This window comes from Terrapene carolina, unplaced genomic scaffold (assembly GCF_002925995.2).
Source record: "Terrapene carolina triunguis isolate 2854851 unplaced genomic scaffold, T_m_triunguis-2.0 Scaffold62, whole genome shotgun sequence".
Lineage (NCBI taxonomy): Eukaryota > Metazoa > Chordata > Testudines > Emydidae > Terrapene > Terrapene triunguis.
The window spans coordinates 47446103-47464462 of NW_020664413.1; the positions used below are offsets into that span (position 1 = coordinate 47446103).

General features: G+C 41.0%; 1 protein-coding gene across 2 annotated transcripts in view; it reads right to left on the reverse strand.

Moving 5' to 3' along the window:
* The window catches only part of TFPI (tissue factor pathway inhibitor), an 81429-nt gene extending 63663 nt beyond the window's left edge, over nt 1-17766 (reverse strand). Inside the window, exon 1 of one of the 2 annotated variants that reach the window (XM_024201148.2) lies at nt 17680-17762. In XM_024201148.2, coding sequence (XP_024056916.1) covers nt 17680-17711 — 32 coding nt within the window. In that variant the 5' untranslated portion in view covers nt 17712-17762. Of the gene's footprint in view, nt 1-17679 lie in introns of both variants that reach the window. The other variant, XM_024201150.2, reaches the window with a different exon arrangement.
* Between the last annotated feature and the right edge of the window lie 594 nt (nt 17767-18360).

The window sequence follows — 18360 nt, forward strand, 5'->3', positions numbered from 1 at the left end:
GAGTATGACTACATAAACTGAAAAGGGTACTGTCACTGTTAGCAGGCTCCTGTGGACCACAGAGTCCAATTTATGAACATCAACATGGGCTGCACTGGAACAGTTTATGATGCCAGGGTTTTCAGCTGAGTAGGAGTCGACATTCAAGGACAGGCTGGGATGCTATTCCCACTAAATGACATTGTCCTAAATGGAGTTACTGTCCCCACTGTCATTCTGGGGGACACTGCATAGCCTCTTTTGCCTTGGCTTATGAAACCATGTCCTGATCTCAGAGTCCCTGGCAAATGAAGGTCTAATTACTCTCTCAGCAGGTGTAGAATGATGGTTGAATGTACATTTGGCAGACTGAAATCCCTCTGCCACTGTCTGTAGATCCATTTCGATTCCAGTGTCATCAAAGCTGTCTGTATTATTGTGGTTTGCTGTGCTTTTCACAATCAGTCACAGGAGAAGGGTCATTGTGTTTGCAGCTCAGCGAGCAGAATGAAATGGAGAGGTTAAACACTGAGCTGTACTTGAACAAAGGGGCTGCCTCCACGTCCTGGGAGTCAACTGTTGACTCACAGCATAGAGAAGACAGTACACCAGCACATGGGATTGTGGGATAGCATTGGCAGACTGCCAGGGCCTGAGGCTTGCATAGTTTTATCCACATTGCAAAATGATAGGGCTTGAACCCAGGGTCCTGGCTGGCCTCTGCCTCGCACCCTTTACCCCCGTAGGATTCTAGGACCCTGGGTCAAAGTTTGAGCTCATTAGGAGTGTGTAGATGGAAGGGGCGTTAAGGCTTAAGCCTGAGTCTGAGCCTGGGCTTACATTGCATTGTAGACATATCTTATGTTTTAATTCACTTGTGTCAGTGAGTTTATTTTTGTGATAAGTTACGCTATTAGAAAAGGAAAAGTTTCTGTGCTTCAAGCTGAACCAGAGAAAGGGAAGCACCAGACTGCAATTGCACAGAGGAAAGCAGATCCCAGGACTGGTATCAAACATCTTCAGAGCCTCTTTCTCAAGGGAAGAATATGTCAAACATTCAACATTTTGTGTTAGAATGGCTATAAAATCCAGATAGATTGTGTGTCAGCAGCTCTTCTATGACTATTAATTTAGTAATGGAAAACCCCACATAGATTTATCAGGTATGATCTGCCTGGATGACTGCTGTTCAAATTATACATAATTAAAATCTCTTGCTCCTTTCTTAAATATGGAAATGACATCAGCCACTGTGCAGATTTCCAATACTTAAAAGAATCAATCTTTTTTTTGGAAGCTTTTTGCCACATGACACAAACAAGAAATGGAACCCTTTTTAGACCGCATGACTCAGAAGTTTGGGAAACAGGAGACAATGTGTATCACATGAAGAGTGCGTTTTGAGGGCTCAGGCCCGCAAGGGGCTGATTATGTGCCCAAACCAGCAAAGCAATTAAGCATATGCTTAACTTTAAGCACATGGATAATCCCATGGAAGTCATCAAATCACTTTGAAATGGAGAAAAAGTACTTAATACAATGCTACATACAATTCTACTTTCTGCTGCATTCTTGTCAGATCTCACAAGTAACGTTAGGGCTGATCAGTAATTAGATGGAAGTCCTCTAATTAAACAAGACTGAAACTGCACCGGTACTCTATGGACCTTTGGTACAAATAAAATCTGGATTAGTATAACTGAAATAGCAATGTTAGTCTTCACTGACTTAGGGCAGGTCTTCACTACAGGTGGGGGTCGATTTAAGATACGCAAATTCAGCTACACGAATAGCGTAGCTGAATTCGGCGTATCGGAGCCGACTTACCCTGCTGTGAGGACGGCGGCAAAATCGACCTCCGCGGCTCCCCGTCGACGGCGCTTACTCCTACCTCCACTGGTGGAGTAAGCGCGTCGATTCGGGGATCGATTGTCGCGTCCCGACGAGACGCGATAATTCGATCCCCGAGAGATCGATTTCTACCCGCCGATTCAGGCGGGTAGTGTAGACCTAGCCTTAGTGTGTCATAGTAATAAGAATGAAACAGGAGTAAAATAAAAAGTAATTTCAGCTAAAGTTGATGACCATCTGAAAATCAGATACTAGTGTGATGCTGTATGATTAAAGATGACCATTTATATCAGGGGTTCTCAAACTGGGGGATGGGACCCCTCAGGGGGTTGCGAGGTTATTACATGGGGTGTCGCGAGCTGTCAGCCTCCACCCCAAACCCCACTTTGCCTCCAGCATTTATAATAGTGTTAAAGATATAAAAAGTGTTTTTAATTTATAAGGGAGGTCGCACTCAGAGGCTTGCTATGTGAAAGGGGTCACCAGTAAAAAGTTTGAAAGCCACTGATTTATATAATTGATATTACCAGTGTTATACAATTGCAACAAATCGTGCACGAAGTGTATCCTGTACAGTGTCAACAGAAAAGTTACACTCTATTGAATATGATTATCCTGATTAACTCCATGCATCATCTTTGTATCTAAAGTTATGACTATTGCCAATGTATTTGTATCTCCAACATGTGTTTTGTTCCCGGGTGACACCCTCCAAGTAGACTTACATCAGGGCTATGTGTTGATGGCCCATTAAGGACACTTCACTCACAATGGGCCATTAAAGAAAAGCATCCTACCCAGTGAGCCTTTCCTGTGGATGCCTCAGAGAGAATATGGGCAATGGCTGCTCTGTGAGTCAGCAAAACATGAAGGACATATGATAAGAATATATGATGCTAGACTCCATCTTGGATCAGTAACTTTCCATGAACCTGGTCTGTGGGCTTTGTTTGGAACAGTACATTTCCATGCACATGGCAATGGATATACATTATACACCTCCATTTTGCCTCTTTCCTGCTCTACTTCTTGGGACCACGGATTTACAACTAAAAGGAGCATCTTGAACTATGCATTGAGGACATTCCAACCTTTTGGAAGTTACCAGAGAGACCTTTACAAGCCAGCAGTCTATTCTATCACTGCTACAAACCTCATATAAGGACTTTGCAATCATTTGTATATATATGATCTATTAACTATTTATAACTCTCTTCTTTTCTATTTAGTTTAATAAGGATTGGCTGTGGGTCTGATATTTGGGTAAGATTGAGATACATATTGATCTGGGGATAAGTGTCTGATCCTTTGGGATTAGTAAGAACCTCACATATGGTGAAATGGGTTTCTAATATGGGTGGTTGTCTGGATCGGAGCCAAAGGCTGGAATGCTAAAAGGCTTCTGGTTAACCAGTGTGGTACTGCAGAAGCCTTTTGTTACGGGCTTGGTGAATCTCATTATAGAATCAACCACCAGCTTTGGGGATTGTCTGTCCTATTTCTTGCAGTCTGCACTGAGTGTGGCATTCTCAGTGTGGTCCAGACCAGACACCCAGTCACAACTAGTAGCAAAACACATGATTATGTCTTAGGGTAGTCAGATGAGTCCCATGAACTGGGCTTTTGATACCTCTGCTCTAATCTGATCATAATCATGGTGAAGATTCAAAAATAAGGAATATTTTTGTGTGGAGCACTGGAAGTAATTGTAGATAGGATTAATTGCATCTGAATAAACAAAGAAATGATCTATATAAAACAAATAATTTAAACTAACTGGTAAAACTCTATTTGGGTGCAGAGGGAAGAACCAAGGGAGATAGCTTAGAAGAAAGAAAATATATGGCAAGATTTATGGTTAGGGGGAAAAGTGAAAACAGACAAGAAGCAATGGAAAGGAGCTAAATAATACATTGAATTTAGAATTTGTGGGCACTGATGTGAGGGAAAGTGAGCTCAAAAATGAAGTTATTACATTTTTCTTATGTAAAAATGCAAGGAGCTTACCAAAGGAAATAGGAGAGCTGGAGGCATATGCACATATAACAAACGGAAGTGTAGCTGGTAGATGACAATAAATAGGGGAATTAATATTAAAGGCTCTGGTTTTTAAAAGGGACAAAAAGATGTAAACAATGAGTTATCTTTTTGATACAGGATTTATTAGTCTTCAAAAGAGGAGATCTGGAAGAAACTAAACAATACACAAAAGGCATTCATTGACTGAGTCCGGGGATGTTTGAGGGAATAAGCAAGTTATAGGAATGTACTAGTAGGGGCCACCTGGGATATTGTGTTCATTTCTGGTCAAAATGATTTTAAAAAAGATATAAAAGAGATGAAATGGTCCAGAGACAAATAACAAAAGTGTTTACAGGCATGGAGAATCTTTTGATATAAAAAGATAGGGAGTTTTTAGTTTAAAGAGGAGACAAATAAGACACTACATAATAGAAGTGTACAAAATAAGTAATGGTGCAGAAAAGGTAAAGCAAGTGCTCCTATTTACCCATTTTGATCATACAATAACAAGGGGACAACCAATGAAAATGAAAAGCAACACATTTAAAACTAATACAAATAAATCATGTTTACACATTAGTCAGTTAACCTGTAGAACTCATTGCTACGGTATAGCATTAAGGCTAAGATTTTAGCAGGATTCAGAAAAGTATTGAACATCTTTACATCATTTATGAAGATATTAGAAAAGCTAATCTGCTGTCTCTCCTAAAGATACCACAGGGGAAGCAGTACTACCAATTGTACCATAAAGACAATGGAAGGGATAGCATGAATAAATGGACAATATAATTAAAAAGGATAACTTTTCTATGGGTTCTTGAGTCATCCTGTAGAATTCAACAGGAACTTGTATCCTGGCTATGGGATGGTTCAAAACTCTCATAAAAAGGATATAATTATCTGCTTTTCAACTATAGGATTTAAAGTAATTTTTATAGAAAAAACCCTGTTTAATTTCTATCCCTACTGATGTACCTAAGTCTCACTGAAACTCAACTGGGGTCTTTGAAAATTTCCCTTGTAATTGCTATTCAATACTATCAGGCTTTCCCATAAAGGATGTTTGTGAATGGAAGGGTTACACGGTTGGGTAGGGGACCTTCCAGGGGTTCAGGTAAGGTTTAGATAAATCTCCACACTTCTGAATGTTTTTCTGAACCAAACCTAGCTGATATGCATCCCCCAATGTTGTTATATGGCAGGATTTTTTTATGTCAATGCTGGTTTGGGGCCTGGTTCTCTCACATGTTTTTTAATGTTGCATCCTTTTGATTAAACTTCAACACAATTGTAAATCATTGTGAAGCATTATTATGGAGTAAAGTTTTTGGCTTCTGTCTTCAGGATTAAAGCATTTTAAAAAAGAAAAACGGCAGGAGGGTGGAAGGAGAAAGGAAGAAGAGGATTTTTAATAGAGCTTGGCAGTTGGGTGGGGAAAGAGGATTAAGAATTACTCTATACTTTTGTTTGATCTTATATAATCTCCTTCCAGTACCACGCAAATCTCCTTCTAGCTTCTGGCAGAAACTTGACAGTTTATCCCACTTCCTTACAACATGGAACAAGGAGTCTTTCTTATGACCACAAAAGCTGCCTAGAGCTCAGATAGCAGTATACATACACTACTAATATAGTGCACATCCACTTTTCAAATGCAAACACATTAATTTCCATTCATAGTATAACCCCAAAACCTTAATTATACCATCAGCAATGTTAGCAAATATTTTTGGGGTTGACATATAAGCATGAGTTAAGTATGTGGTGTGTGATGTTTTTCTGAGGGTATGAGGCTATGGCTATCATAATTATGATTAAGGTTGTACATTAGACTGTTTGGAGGATTAATGTTTTGTGGATACCATGCATCAGTTGGTGGCAGAAGACAGTTCCTTAAGTGTGACATTTCCCAGGGTGCAAACTGAATTACTGGACTGCTGTGTCCCTTTAGCTTTCCAGCCTATGATGCCTTTTACACTGCTTTTCTCTGACACTGGTAAACAGCAACCTCTCCAGGCTCTGCACAGACACTAGCATGTAAAATCACTCCCGGCTGAATACATTAATGTTATGCCCAGTCATCCATGAATTACCTACAGGGCAACACCTGAATATCCCTTAGTCCCAGTCTTGCTCCCCAGAAATGTACTGCTTGTACTGCTCAGTAACCCCCGGACAGTACAAGCTCAGACATAGTACGTCATTCCAACACTGTATAATGATTATGCACCAGCCTTGTTGACCTAAGTAGAGATTCCCAAACATTTCACTCAAAATACACAGTGGTTTATGTAAAACAATAAAATAAGTTTATTAACCAGAGAAAGATAGATTTTAAGTGACTACAAGTGAAAGCATAAAAGTCAGAATTGATTACAGAGGAAATAAAAAGATAAAACTGCAAGCTAATTCCTAAACTTTATCAAGGCGAGTAGGTTTAAAAGTAAAAGATCTATCTCACCATCAGCTGTAGTAAAATTTCAGAGGCTTCTTCTCCTTCCAGCCTGGGACCACTCTCCCCTTAACTCATTTTTTTCAGAGTCACTGACGTCATGAATAGAGAGATGGGAGGAGGTGAGTGATGATGTGAAGGTCACTGTCTCTTATTTTATACCTTCCTCCTCTTTTTGAGGATTACCACCCACTGGAGTGTAGACAAACAGTCCCCTGTGTATGTGAGATTTGAAATGTTCTTATGATGCAGTGTAAATTCATTGTTTATACCTTTCCGTTGCTGAAGAATGGCTGGTAAAGGGCCATTACCTGCTTAAAACACCTGTGTGTCTCTGAAAAACTGGTTTGGACCTGCTTGTATTAACCATGGAGCATGTTATAACCATGATACATAGTAGAATCTAATAGCGTCTCATGCAATGTTGATACACACGTTTTACCAGGACAACAATCCATCCTATGCACTCCATCCTATGCAACTCAAAAGCAACTGCTCTATATTTAATGAACAAGCTACACAAGGGGGAGACTTGAGAACTCACACTGTAATAGACAAACAAATTAAATTAAATGGTTTGTGAATATTTCATGATAGCTTGCAATAAATCAGCGTCTGTGAATCTGGTCTTAATGTTATAATTAATACCAGTGATGCTTAATGTGGCCAAGAGCAGCATTATTAAAATAACTGTGCTATTTTAAATCCTATATCCTTTGATTAATATTTCACAGCAGTAAAAAAAAAAATCAGCTGCAATACAGCAGTAAACTTGTTGTTTTACTTGAACTTGTTTGTATGAAATTATAGGCCATCTCTCACTGAAATATCTCTTATCTTTCATTGTATGCATCAGAAGGAACTTATCAATTAGTTGTAGAAGTCTTTTCTGCTGGCCCTTCAGTTTTATCGGGATCAACCAATATTATACATAAACATTATATTAATATTGAAATGAGCAGTGTTTCTAATATTTCCTTGGCACTCTAGCCTGAGCATAGTTGGAGATGGTTAGCTTGCTTACAGTGTCTCTTTTGCATTCGCTTACTTCTGAATTATTTTATGGTATGTGTTTGTGTAAGGCTTTTATAGTCAGAATTTTAAAAAAGAAACCCACCTTAATCAATTAGTCTCATTAGAGTTGGTATGGCAACACCCATTTTTTCATGTTCTCTGTATACATATACACATACATATACACATACATCTTCCTACTGTATTTTCCACTGCATGCATCTGATGAAGTGGGCTTGAGCCCATGAAAGCTTATGCTCAAATAAATTTGTTAGTCTCTAAGGTACCACAAGTACTCCTCGTTCTTTTTGCTTAAATTAAAAAAAAAACAACTCAACAGTGAATGATTGTTCACCATTTCTGATTCAGAATGATATTATACTACCCAGTTAGAAAAACACTTGCAGTATAACACTACTACCCCATGACTATAATAACCAAGAACAACATAACCTCCATTCCCTGTAGCTGCAATAGCTAAAAAGGATGCTTTTCACACACACATACCCCTCTTCACTTTAAATGACACTGCAAGGTTTACACATTAGCTAGTTTATTCACACTATCTGCCACTATTGTGTGGGTGTCTTGCTATAAAGCAGGGTTTCTCAAACTTCATTGCACCGCAACCCCCTTCTGACAACAATTACTACATGACACCATGAAGGGGAACCGAAGCATGAGCCCGCCCAGCCCCTTCACCCTGGGTAGGGGGCCAAAGCCCAAAGGCTTCAGCCCCAGACAGAGGGCCTATAACCTGAACCTCAGCCCTGGGTGGTAGGGTTCAGGCTTTGGCCCTGCGTCCCAGCAAGTCCAAGTCAGCCCTGCTGACCCCATTAAAATGGGGTCGCAACCTGCTTTGGGGTCCTGACCCACAGTTTGAGAACCGCTGCTATAAAGACATGTTCTACATTATTGGATGAAAATTCTATGGCCTGTGTTATGCAGGAGGTCAGACAAGATAACCATAGTGGTTCTTTCTAGCCTTATAATCTATGAGTACATAGCCTTATCCTTGCAGTATCAAGTGCACCTTAATTTTGGCCCCTTCGACAAGCAATACAAATAGGTAAGATTAACAGAGCAACAGAAATTAACCAGATGATTAACTGCAATCTATCTAGTACATATTCAAATGTGCATATGTGGCTTCTTGTTTATCTGTGGTTGATGCAGCATAGATACTGCAAGGCTCTGTCCATAAACAAATTATTCTCTTGGACAAAGAGTAAATAAAAATACATTGAAATCTGGGATGTATCATAAAAATCTCCATATGTCTTGTACAGTATATTCTAACAAGTGAGAATAGATGATTAAATAATGGTTTTTTTCTGACTTCTCCTCCTCTTCCCAAATTTTACATATAGCAATTTATTACTCATTTTAAAATATATATATTGTATTCCTTTAAAAGTGTCCTAATCACTACAAAGGAAACTAATAAGATCTCTTAATAGTAGAAGAAAATCCAGAGTTTTCACAATAAATGACCATAATGGAGGTGGAGGTTTAGACCACTTTTGACAACTATGAGTAACAAAAAAGGAAGAAAAAAAATCAGTCAATTATTGTAATTCAGAAGGGAAGGCAGATATGCAACATTATCATCTTAAGAAAAACCTGTTAAAGAATATCATGAGATTAGATTTCATTTAGATTAACTGATTTTGCTTATTTTAAAATAAACTTCTCAAGTGCACAATTCACACTAACCTTAATGTCTTGCAAGGCATGTCAATTATTTTAGGCTAGGTCTACACTACCCGCCTGAATCGGCGGGTAGAAATCGATCTCTCGGGGATCGAATTATCGCGTCTCGTTGGGACTCGACAATTGATCCCCGAATCGACGCTCTTACTCCACCAGTGGAGGTGGGAGTAAGTGCCGTCGATGGGGAGCCGCGGAGGTCGATTTTGCCGCCGTCCTCACAGCGGGGTAAGTCGGCTCCGATACGTCGAATTCAGCTACGCTATTCGCGTAGCTGAATTTGCATATCTTAAATCGACCCCTCCCCCCCCCCGTAGTGAAGACCTGCCCTTAGGAACTGCATACCACTTTGGGGCTTTGGCATACCCCAAATATTAGGATTACTTTAACCAACATACAGTACTTTAACAGCTGAAATAGGCTACCCTAGCTGATGATATTCAGTGTTTATGATACAAAATAAATTAGACTTTGGATTAAAAAAAGAAGATAAACATTGGTTGTAAGATAATTCTAAAAAGTGTAACACATGAGGAATGAGAAGTTAACCATTGAGTGTTATTTGACTCTGCTAAACTACAGCCTAGAGCCACATTTGAAAGGAAGTACTGCACATAGGCTTTCAATGAGCCTGTAATATGCAAAATAATGCAGTTAGCAGGTAATTTTACTGACAGACAAAAATCTGATATAAAGGGAAGTAGCCTTAATAGTATCAATGCAGTGGGACAGAGCCTATGCATTGCTGTGCGGATACTGAATGAGGGATGATGTGTTTGCTGACCAAAAGAACAGGGTGACTTGGAAGCATGATGTTCTAGACCCCCTAGGCCAGATGAGGAAGAGATTCAAACTGTCAGAGGCTCAGAATTGCAGTAAAGCTTTACAGACTGAGGGCTGGTCCACACTAACCCCCCACTTCGAACTAAGATACGCAACTTCAGCTACGTTATTCACGTAGCTGAAGTCGAACTATCTTAGTTCGAACTTACCGCGGGTCCACACGCGGCAGGCAGTCTCCCCCGTCGACTCCGCGTACTCCTCTCGCAGAGCAGGAGTACCGGCGTCGACAGCGAGCACTTCTGGGATTGATCCGGGATCGATTTATCACGTCTAGACAAGACGCGATAAATCGATCCCAGAAGATCGATTGCTTACCGCCGGACCCGGAGGTAAGTATAGACGTACCCTGATTCTCCACTCCATTGCACACCAGTTATACACTAATGCATCTCTCCATTGACGTCAGTGGAGTTACACCAGTGTAAAAATAGTGTAGCAGAGCAGAGAATCAGGCCTATACTCCAGTTTGTTGTACTGAGGATATTTTGACCTACACTCCTTTGAATGGTAAAATAGGTTCTGCACTCACACTGCCAACTGGTTTTAAAGATCCATCTTCTTGATGTTTAACCAAGCTAGTGATCATTTCTATATTCTCTCCCTGAAGCTATTTTACATTTCCTCTAGCAGAGGGTATTGCAACCTTCAATAAACATTCTGTTGGATATACAACCATTCACCCACCAAGTTGTTTTAAATCGCTAGGTATTTAATAACCCCCCAATTGTCATCAAATGATAAACAAAATGCATTTTTTGTCATGTCCTCCAGGAAGCTACATTTAGGTCAAGGGAGTGAATGAAAAAGCCATGGAGTGTTCAAACGTAGGCTGATAGCAAGCACATTCCAGGTGATCTTAAAGTGCTGATTAGCCCTAACTCTTGTCTTATAGGAAACTGAGGTCAGGGTGACTTCGATTTTTAAAATATCCGGAGTGGGTTTTAGGGCCCCACAGGAGCTCCGACATTATAGCAGTATGAGGGGGGCAGCCCAGTTGTTGAAGAGCTGTGGAGGGCAGCACATGGGCTTATTGTCAGGGATGGACCAGGGGCCAAGCACTCCACTTCCTCAGAATCTGGGATCACAAGGGTGCATTGAACAGGACATAGGCCAGTATTGTCACACACAAATTCTAAAACAAAGGAAGGGACAAGGCCTGATGCACACACCTATGCCTCTCCCTGAAATAGGCATCAAGCAGGTGTTTTTTGTTGACAAGTATCACAGATTCTGGGTGGTGGTTTTAACCCATTCCTCCTTTGTATTCCAGATGCGGGAGTGAATGGGGTTACACAAAATCATTTAAGTGCTCCATCATCATCATGACCTCAGCTAGAATATTCTAAGTGAGAGCACTTGAGTGATTCTGTGTCAGAGCTCTATACTGATCTGTAACAAAAGCTACAAAGATTGCTAGTTCCTCTTTCAGTGTTTTGGGACTACTTTGACAGGCTATTTATTTTTATTGATGTTCCTTCCCTTTCTCTGATACCTTCTCGAGACACTTCTACACCTGTTTGACAGGAGATCAGATAATGACACACACCGCTGACACACTTGTCCAGAGCACAAATAGCGCACAGTTATAAGAGTGGGGCAGAAGCAGGAGTTAAAGTTCCTTTAATGTAATTAAATTCTCTGTTCTCTTATACATCACTGTACTGACACTTAGTACTTGAGTATAAATACTGGTTATTATTAATACATCAAGCAGCTATAGCAATGCTTCATCACATCTACCAGCCTTGTTCCTTGTAAGAGGCTGAGCAAAATTCCAGCAATTCCCTATTACTGGACATGTTTCTGTAAGTGAACAAAAATAGGACTTTAAAATATATACAGTTCTTTTGTCCATGCTGAGAAAATAAGCTGTTTTCCCCTTTCCTTTTAATAAAATGAGCAAAACATCAGGAAAACTTATCACACGTTTGAATATATGCCAAAGGGAAAAAACCAAATTGCTTAGCATCTAGAGACCCATAACAGGCTTACAGTGCTGTAGCTATGCCACTATAGTTCCCCTAGTATAGACAAGCCCTTAAATGTCATCCAGGGAGGTGGTGTTCCTACACTGAGAGAAAGGGTTTTTCTACATCAACATAGGCTGCGACTATACTACAGGGCTATGCCAACAATGCTATGCCAGTATAATCTCCATAGTGTAGATGTATCCTCAGTCCAAACTTAGTGCCCGGTCTTGAAGCAAAGAAAATTAACCATCAGTCCCAGAAGATGAATCAGAGTTCAGAGTACAAGTCAAATGGTAAAAGTGCATTAAAATGCAATGCATCATTTGGCTCTGCATCTTAGCATACAACTATCACCAACATATTTGATTATATATATCATATTACATATGAACACATGCATGATGAATACATACATAATAGAGAAAATGCATGTTAGAGTGGGTGGTATCACTCTGCATTTGGAAAGGTTCCATTTTTCCAAATTTGTAGCAAAGCCACAAATCAATTATGCAAGTCATTTGAAAGGAGTGCTGCTAAAATCTTCATACTATAATCAACCCATGCCAGGCAGTCTGTATATGACACATTTTACAGAAAAAAAAACAAACTTTAGAAATGTTTCAGAAACCTTTAAAAATGTTATTAGGTATATTTTTCCATACCATGGCCTCGGGTTACAACAGGAAAGAGTTTCCGCTTCCCATTTAGCCATAAAGAAAAGGAAAGTGGTCACAACCTCCTAAAACCTGTCTGTCAACCTCTGGGAAGTGGGGGGTTGTGACCCTCAGGTTGAGAACCTGTGATTTATAAACTCATTTTGTAGCTGGTTTATATATATATATATATATATATATATACACCTCTACCCCAATATAACGCGGCCCGATATAACATGAACTCAGTAATAACACGGTAAAGCAGCGCTCCGGGGGTGCGGGGCTGCGCACTCCGGCAGATCAAAGCAAGTTCGATATAACGCTGTTTCACCTATAACGCAGTAAGATTTTTTGGCTCCCGAGGACAGCATTATATCGGGGTAGAGGTGTATATAATCTCAGCAGAAATCTTACTGAACATTTATTATGAAGCCTTCTAAGGGCCTTGGAAATCTTATAAAGCCAAGCCGTTTTTCTGGTAAACATGGCACTTTCCCATCGAGAGAAATATTTTGTTAGAGCTGTAATAAATGAGGTCTGCTTGGAAACAGGATCACTGCAAGATTTAGTATGACGACCACATGGGGTAATGAATTCCATAAACTAATTAAAGTATAAGGAAAGAATAGCTCATACTAGCTCAAGGCAGCCAGAGGAAGAATAATGAAACATTAGCTGAATATTGAAAAATCCACTTTGGATATTAAAGAAATATGATGCTGGAAGAATAGTTTCCCTACAAAAACTCACATGTTTGACTTTTATTGAAAATTCAAAGTCTAACACCAGCACATCTGCAATCTAAAATAACCATCCAATATATCATAGTGCCAATAAATGGACAAGAAAAAAAACCCCAAAACAAATAATAGGGGCAATTTAGCTAGAAATGAACACTTTAAGTGAAAAATAAACTGCTCCAAATAATATTTGAAAACTGGAACCACTCCAAATCCAGACCTTATTTTATTATTTTTACATGTTTGTGCAGCTTTATGCTTGATAGTTTCAGCAGGGACCAAAAGTGACAATACAAATATTGTGCCAACAACTTTGTGAGCCCAGTATCTGCACTTCTGATGAACCAGGAATTTGAACCAGGATCAGGGAGCAACAAAGCAGGGATAAAGCATTCTGATCTTATGAGCATTTCTTTTTTCTTGTTCATTCAAAAAACGTGACTACTTAAATTTTGAACAGTGCACTTTTGAAACTTTATAGTTAAAGCACACTCTGTAACTTCAGCCCTTTCTTCCATCACAGCAGAATAACCTCCAGGGAGAAAATAGTTCTTTCACAGGATTCATAGATTTTAAGACTAAAAGCCACCATTTTGGCCATCTAGTCTGACTTCTAACACAGGTCAAAGTTTCATCCAGTAATTCCTCATCAAGCCCATAATGTCTGGGTGCATATTTTCTAGAAACACACCCAATCTTAAAAACTACAAATGACAGAAAATCCACCACCACTCTTAGTAAATTGTTCCAATAGTTAATTACCCTTACTCTTAAGGATTTGCACTTTATTTCTAGTTTGAATTTTGTCTTCCAGCCACTGGATCTTGTTATGACTTTGTCTGCTATCTTAAAAAGCCCTCTACTAGCAGAAATAGTCTTCCCATGCAAGTACGTATGGCCCATGATCAAGTCACCTTGCCAGGTGATGTGGTTTGATTTTTATCATGGCACTGTGACTTTTGTCCCATATCATCATCTTCCTCCCACACCAATCATAGTAACTGGAAAAAGCAACTAAAACGCTCATTTGAGCTACTCCTAGATTCATGACAAAATCCTCAGTCACGTTGACATTTTCAGGTTTAATCTCTTCTAGCCAAAGCAACAGCAGAGTGTATAACATTGTATCAATATATAACTAGAACCATTAGGGCTTTAGTCCATGCTTCTTACTCACTGTTGTCAAGGCCTCAACTAGTAAAGCTGTCCTGACCATGAATCTGGGGTTGATTCAGTTCACCACCCTGCTCCAAAGCGTGTCCTCACAAAAACTGTTTAGTTGGCTTTATGATAGATTGAGGGTAAATTTAACTTTTGATGCATATCAGTGAGATACTGATGGAACCTGTCACAGTTCAGGGCAGCTGCACCTATATTTCCTCTCAGTGGTCCAGGAAGGGGATCCACTCTCAGGCTTCCAGCTCTCCAGCCATTGCCTTTTTGGGTGGCTACCAGTATCTCACCCCATCTAACCCGTATATTTCTATGCTGCACAGTAGTTCCCTGCCTTCCCAGCACAGACAGAGTGCCCAACCACACCTGTTTGCTTTCTCTTCAGAGAGGTTAACAGTGTGACTTCCCACAGTTACAGATATCATCTAGCTCTTTTGATGCAAGCCTATTTTATTCTTAAATTAAAAACTTTACAGAGAAAGCATATTAAGCACAATAAAGAAACCTACACCACATGTTAATAAGCTTACCAGACATCACCCCAATCCTAAAATGGGCTCTGGCAGGAACAGTCCTTGAAAATCCCATAACGGGGTTCCCTTTATGGTCCCAAGTTCATAACAGCCTCAGCTCAGACCTAGCACCCAGTCTGATGGGCCTCAGCAGGCCAACTCCTTCCAACCCTTCTTTAAGGATTAGGGCCCTCTGTGGGCTAGGGGTCCTGTCCATGTGCTGGATCAGGCAGAAGGCCCTGAGCCAATTTTAAAACCAGGTTATTTAACCCAAAATCCTTTCTTTGTCTGTTGATCCCTGGAGCATCCAGTTTGAACTAGGATATGTGCACTTCTCTAGGAGGAGTGGTTTTAACAAGATTTAACTTAAACTTTAAACAATCTTCAATTCCATTAAGTTTGCCTAGAATATTAAAGAATATCGTCAGTCTGTCACAGAATCCTCCATAATAGAGCAGGCACACTCAGTGGCGGATTAATAATTTTGCCGCCCCTAGGCCGGGAAATAATTGCCGCCCTGGCCCCGCCCCGACTCCGCCCTTTTCCCGCCCCCATTCCAACCCCCTCCCCAAAGTCCCCGCCCCAACTCTGCCCCCTCCCTTCCCCTATTGGATCCCTTCCCCAAATCCCTGCCCCCGGCCCCGCCTCTTCCCCCAGCGCGCGGCGTTCCCCCTCCTCCCCCCTTCCTCCCTGCCCCGCGAAACAGCTGTTTCGCGGCGCAAGCGCTGGGAGGGGAGAGAAACAAGATGCGGCAGTGCGCTTGCAGAGGAGGCGGAGGTGAGCTGGATCCAGGGCCGGCTCCAGGCACCAGCTTAACAAGCAGGTGCTTGGGGCGGCCAAGGGAGAGGGGCGACATCTGCAGCAATTTGGGGGCGGCAGGTCCCTCACTCCCTCTAGGAGTGAAGGACCTGCCGCTGAATTGCCGCTGCCGATTGCGGCTTTTTTTTTTTTTTTTTTACCAATTCCTGCCGCTGATCGCGATCGCGGCTTTTTTTTTGCTTGGGGCAGCAGAAATGGTGGAGCCGGCTCTCACTGGAGCAGGGGGGCGGGGCGCGGACGGGAGCTTCCGCCCCTGCAAATTTGCCGCCCTAGCCCTAGGCGACATAGCTAAGGAGACCTAACCCCCAGTGGAAACAGCACTAGGTTGATGGGAAAAAATGCTTCCGTCAATCTAGCTACCACCTCTCAGGGAGGTGGATTAACTATGCCGATGAAAGAACCCCTGCCATCACTGTAGTGTCTACACTGAAGTGCTATGGCAGCACAAATGCAGAGAAGCCCTAAGTCTGGGAAACTGCTCCACTGTTGCCTCTTTGCCAGCATCTCTGCCTAAAGCATAAAGGCATATAGTATGAACATAAATGCCTATGCTGTGACTGTGGCTAGTATTCTTGCTATTCATGTAAATACTGGATCCTTCTTTGAACCATATGGAGTTGTTGCCATCAATTACATCTTGTAGCTGTAAAATGTTTCTTTTTGTCAGTTTTAAACTAGTCATTTTTTAAAATTTCATGGGACATCCTCTTGTTCGTCTTCTACATGGAAGGATAAGTAGAATACCCTCATGACCTTCTCTCTACTGCTCACTACCGTTGCCATGTTATCTCCTATTCATCATCATCATCATCTTTTTTCTCTCTCCTTTGGATGTCTTGCTATGTCCAATTATATTGACTGCCCTTTTATAGTTTTACTATATCCTTTCTGAGAGGATGTGATAAAACTGGGCACTGTATTCATGGCAAGGGTGTATCACTGATTTACATAATGACATTTTCGTTCAGTTTTATCCCCCTTTTTTCCTTAATACAGCCTAAAATCTTCCTGGCTTTTGACATTTTATTTACTTAATAAAGAAAGACTTATTAAAACATAACTCATCACTGATCATAAGCTTTTCACTTCACAGCACAAGCTTCCACTCCATTGTTTATACAAAAAGCCCTTAGCTTCACGGAACAACCTTGGAGAATTATTGCTGATGGGGCCAAGTGATACCATATAACCAGTAATCTCTACATGAGTATATTTAGCATGTATTTTTTAAGATGTACTTAAGCCTTCACATACTCTGCAAATTGTTTTAGCAAAACAACAATGCAAACCAAAATTTCTCAATTAGATTTTGAAACCCCATTACATTCGGAATAGCTCAAAAGGGCATGAGATATGTTCCAGCAAAATCAATTATATGCTGACATTATGGTCAGGTAAATGAAGCGGTGACCTTCAGGGAAGTTCTATGGCCTGTGTTATACAGGAAGTCAGACTAGACCAGTGGGTCTCAAACTTTTTTACTGGTGCCCCCTTTCACACAGCAAGCCTCTGACTTGTATAACACAGCAATTTATTAGCGACCCCCCTAATAAATTAAACACACTTTTTACTATATTTAACACCATTATAAATGCTGAAGGCAAAGCGGGGTTGGGGTGGAGGTTGACAGCTCGCGACCCCCCATGTAATAACCTCGCGACCCCCTGAGGGGTCCTGACCCCCAGTTTGAGAACCCGTAAACCAGACATTCACAGTGGTCTCTTCCTGCCTTGGAATCTATGACCTAGTGAAACATTGTTTCCCTTAGCCTGAAACAATGCACGCTATTAATAATCAGTAATGCTTGCCATATGAGCAAAACTACCTTGGCTTTGCTAATATAAAAAGTGAAAAAGTTATGAATCTATTAATTCATAACTGTTTAGTAAGTAAATATAATCCCTGTGCAGCAAAAGGTAATTGCAATTTACTCACAGTGTGCAATGGTGACATTTCCCCCCTCCCATCAGCAATCAGTCTGTAACCGGAGTGACTGTGTAACACTGAAGACAGTTGGGCTCATTACAGTGTCAGGGTTGGAGAACTGCATGCCGGGGTTATTGTCAGTCATCTGGGGGTTATTTATTTTACAGACAACATGAACTGAAACAAACAAAATTCCTGAGAACAGGAAATCAAACTATCTGCCTGTGTGTGTGTGTGTGAGTGAGTGAGAGAGAGAGAGAGAATGCAGAGTAACAATTGAAAGATATGGACATAACCCAGGGATCCATCTCACCGTGACAGGGAGGAAAGTGCAGGAGACCGGTGGGGTTCTGGCTGAAGCCAACTGGTCTGCTCTTGGGCTCTCTCAAGCTAAGCCAGCAGGCCAGACCACAGAGAGCAGTTGAAGGGGGGAAAAAAAAGAAATACAAGAGAGTTTAGGAAGCAGAGGACCCAACTCTCCTAAAGAAAACAGCGATTCAGATCCTTGGCTGCTATATGTTGGTCGACTCCAGTGGAGCTCTGCCAGCTTCCATCAGCTGTGGATCTGGCCCACTTCCTTTACTCCTCAGTGCTGCTCTTATATCCTCAGTCTGCTGGACAGGCTTCATCTTCCTGAGTGGATTAAAACATTCAGACGTGGGAGGGAGGAAACAAATCCAAGAACTCAGT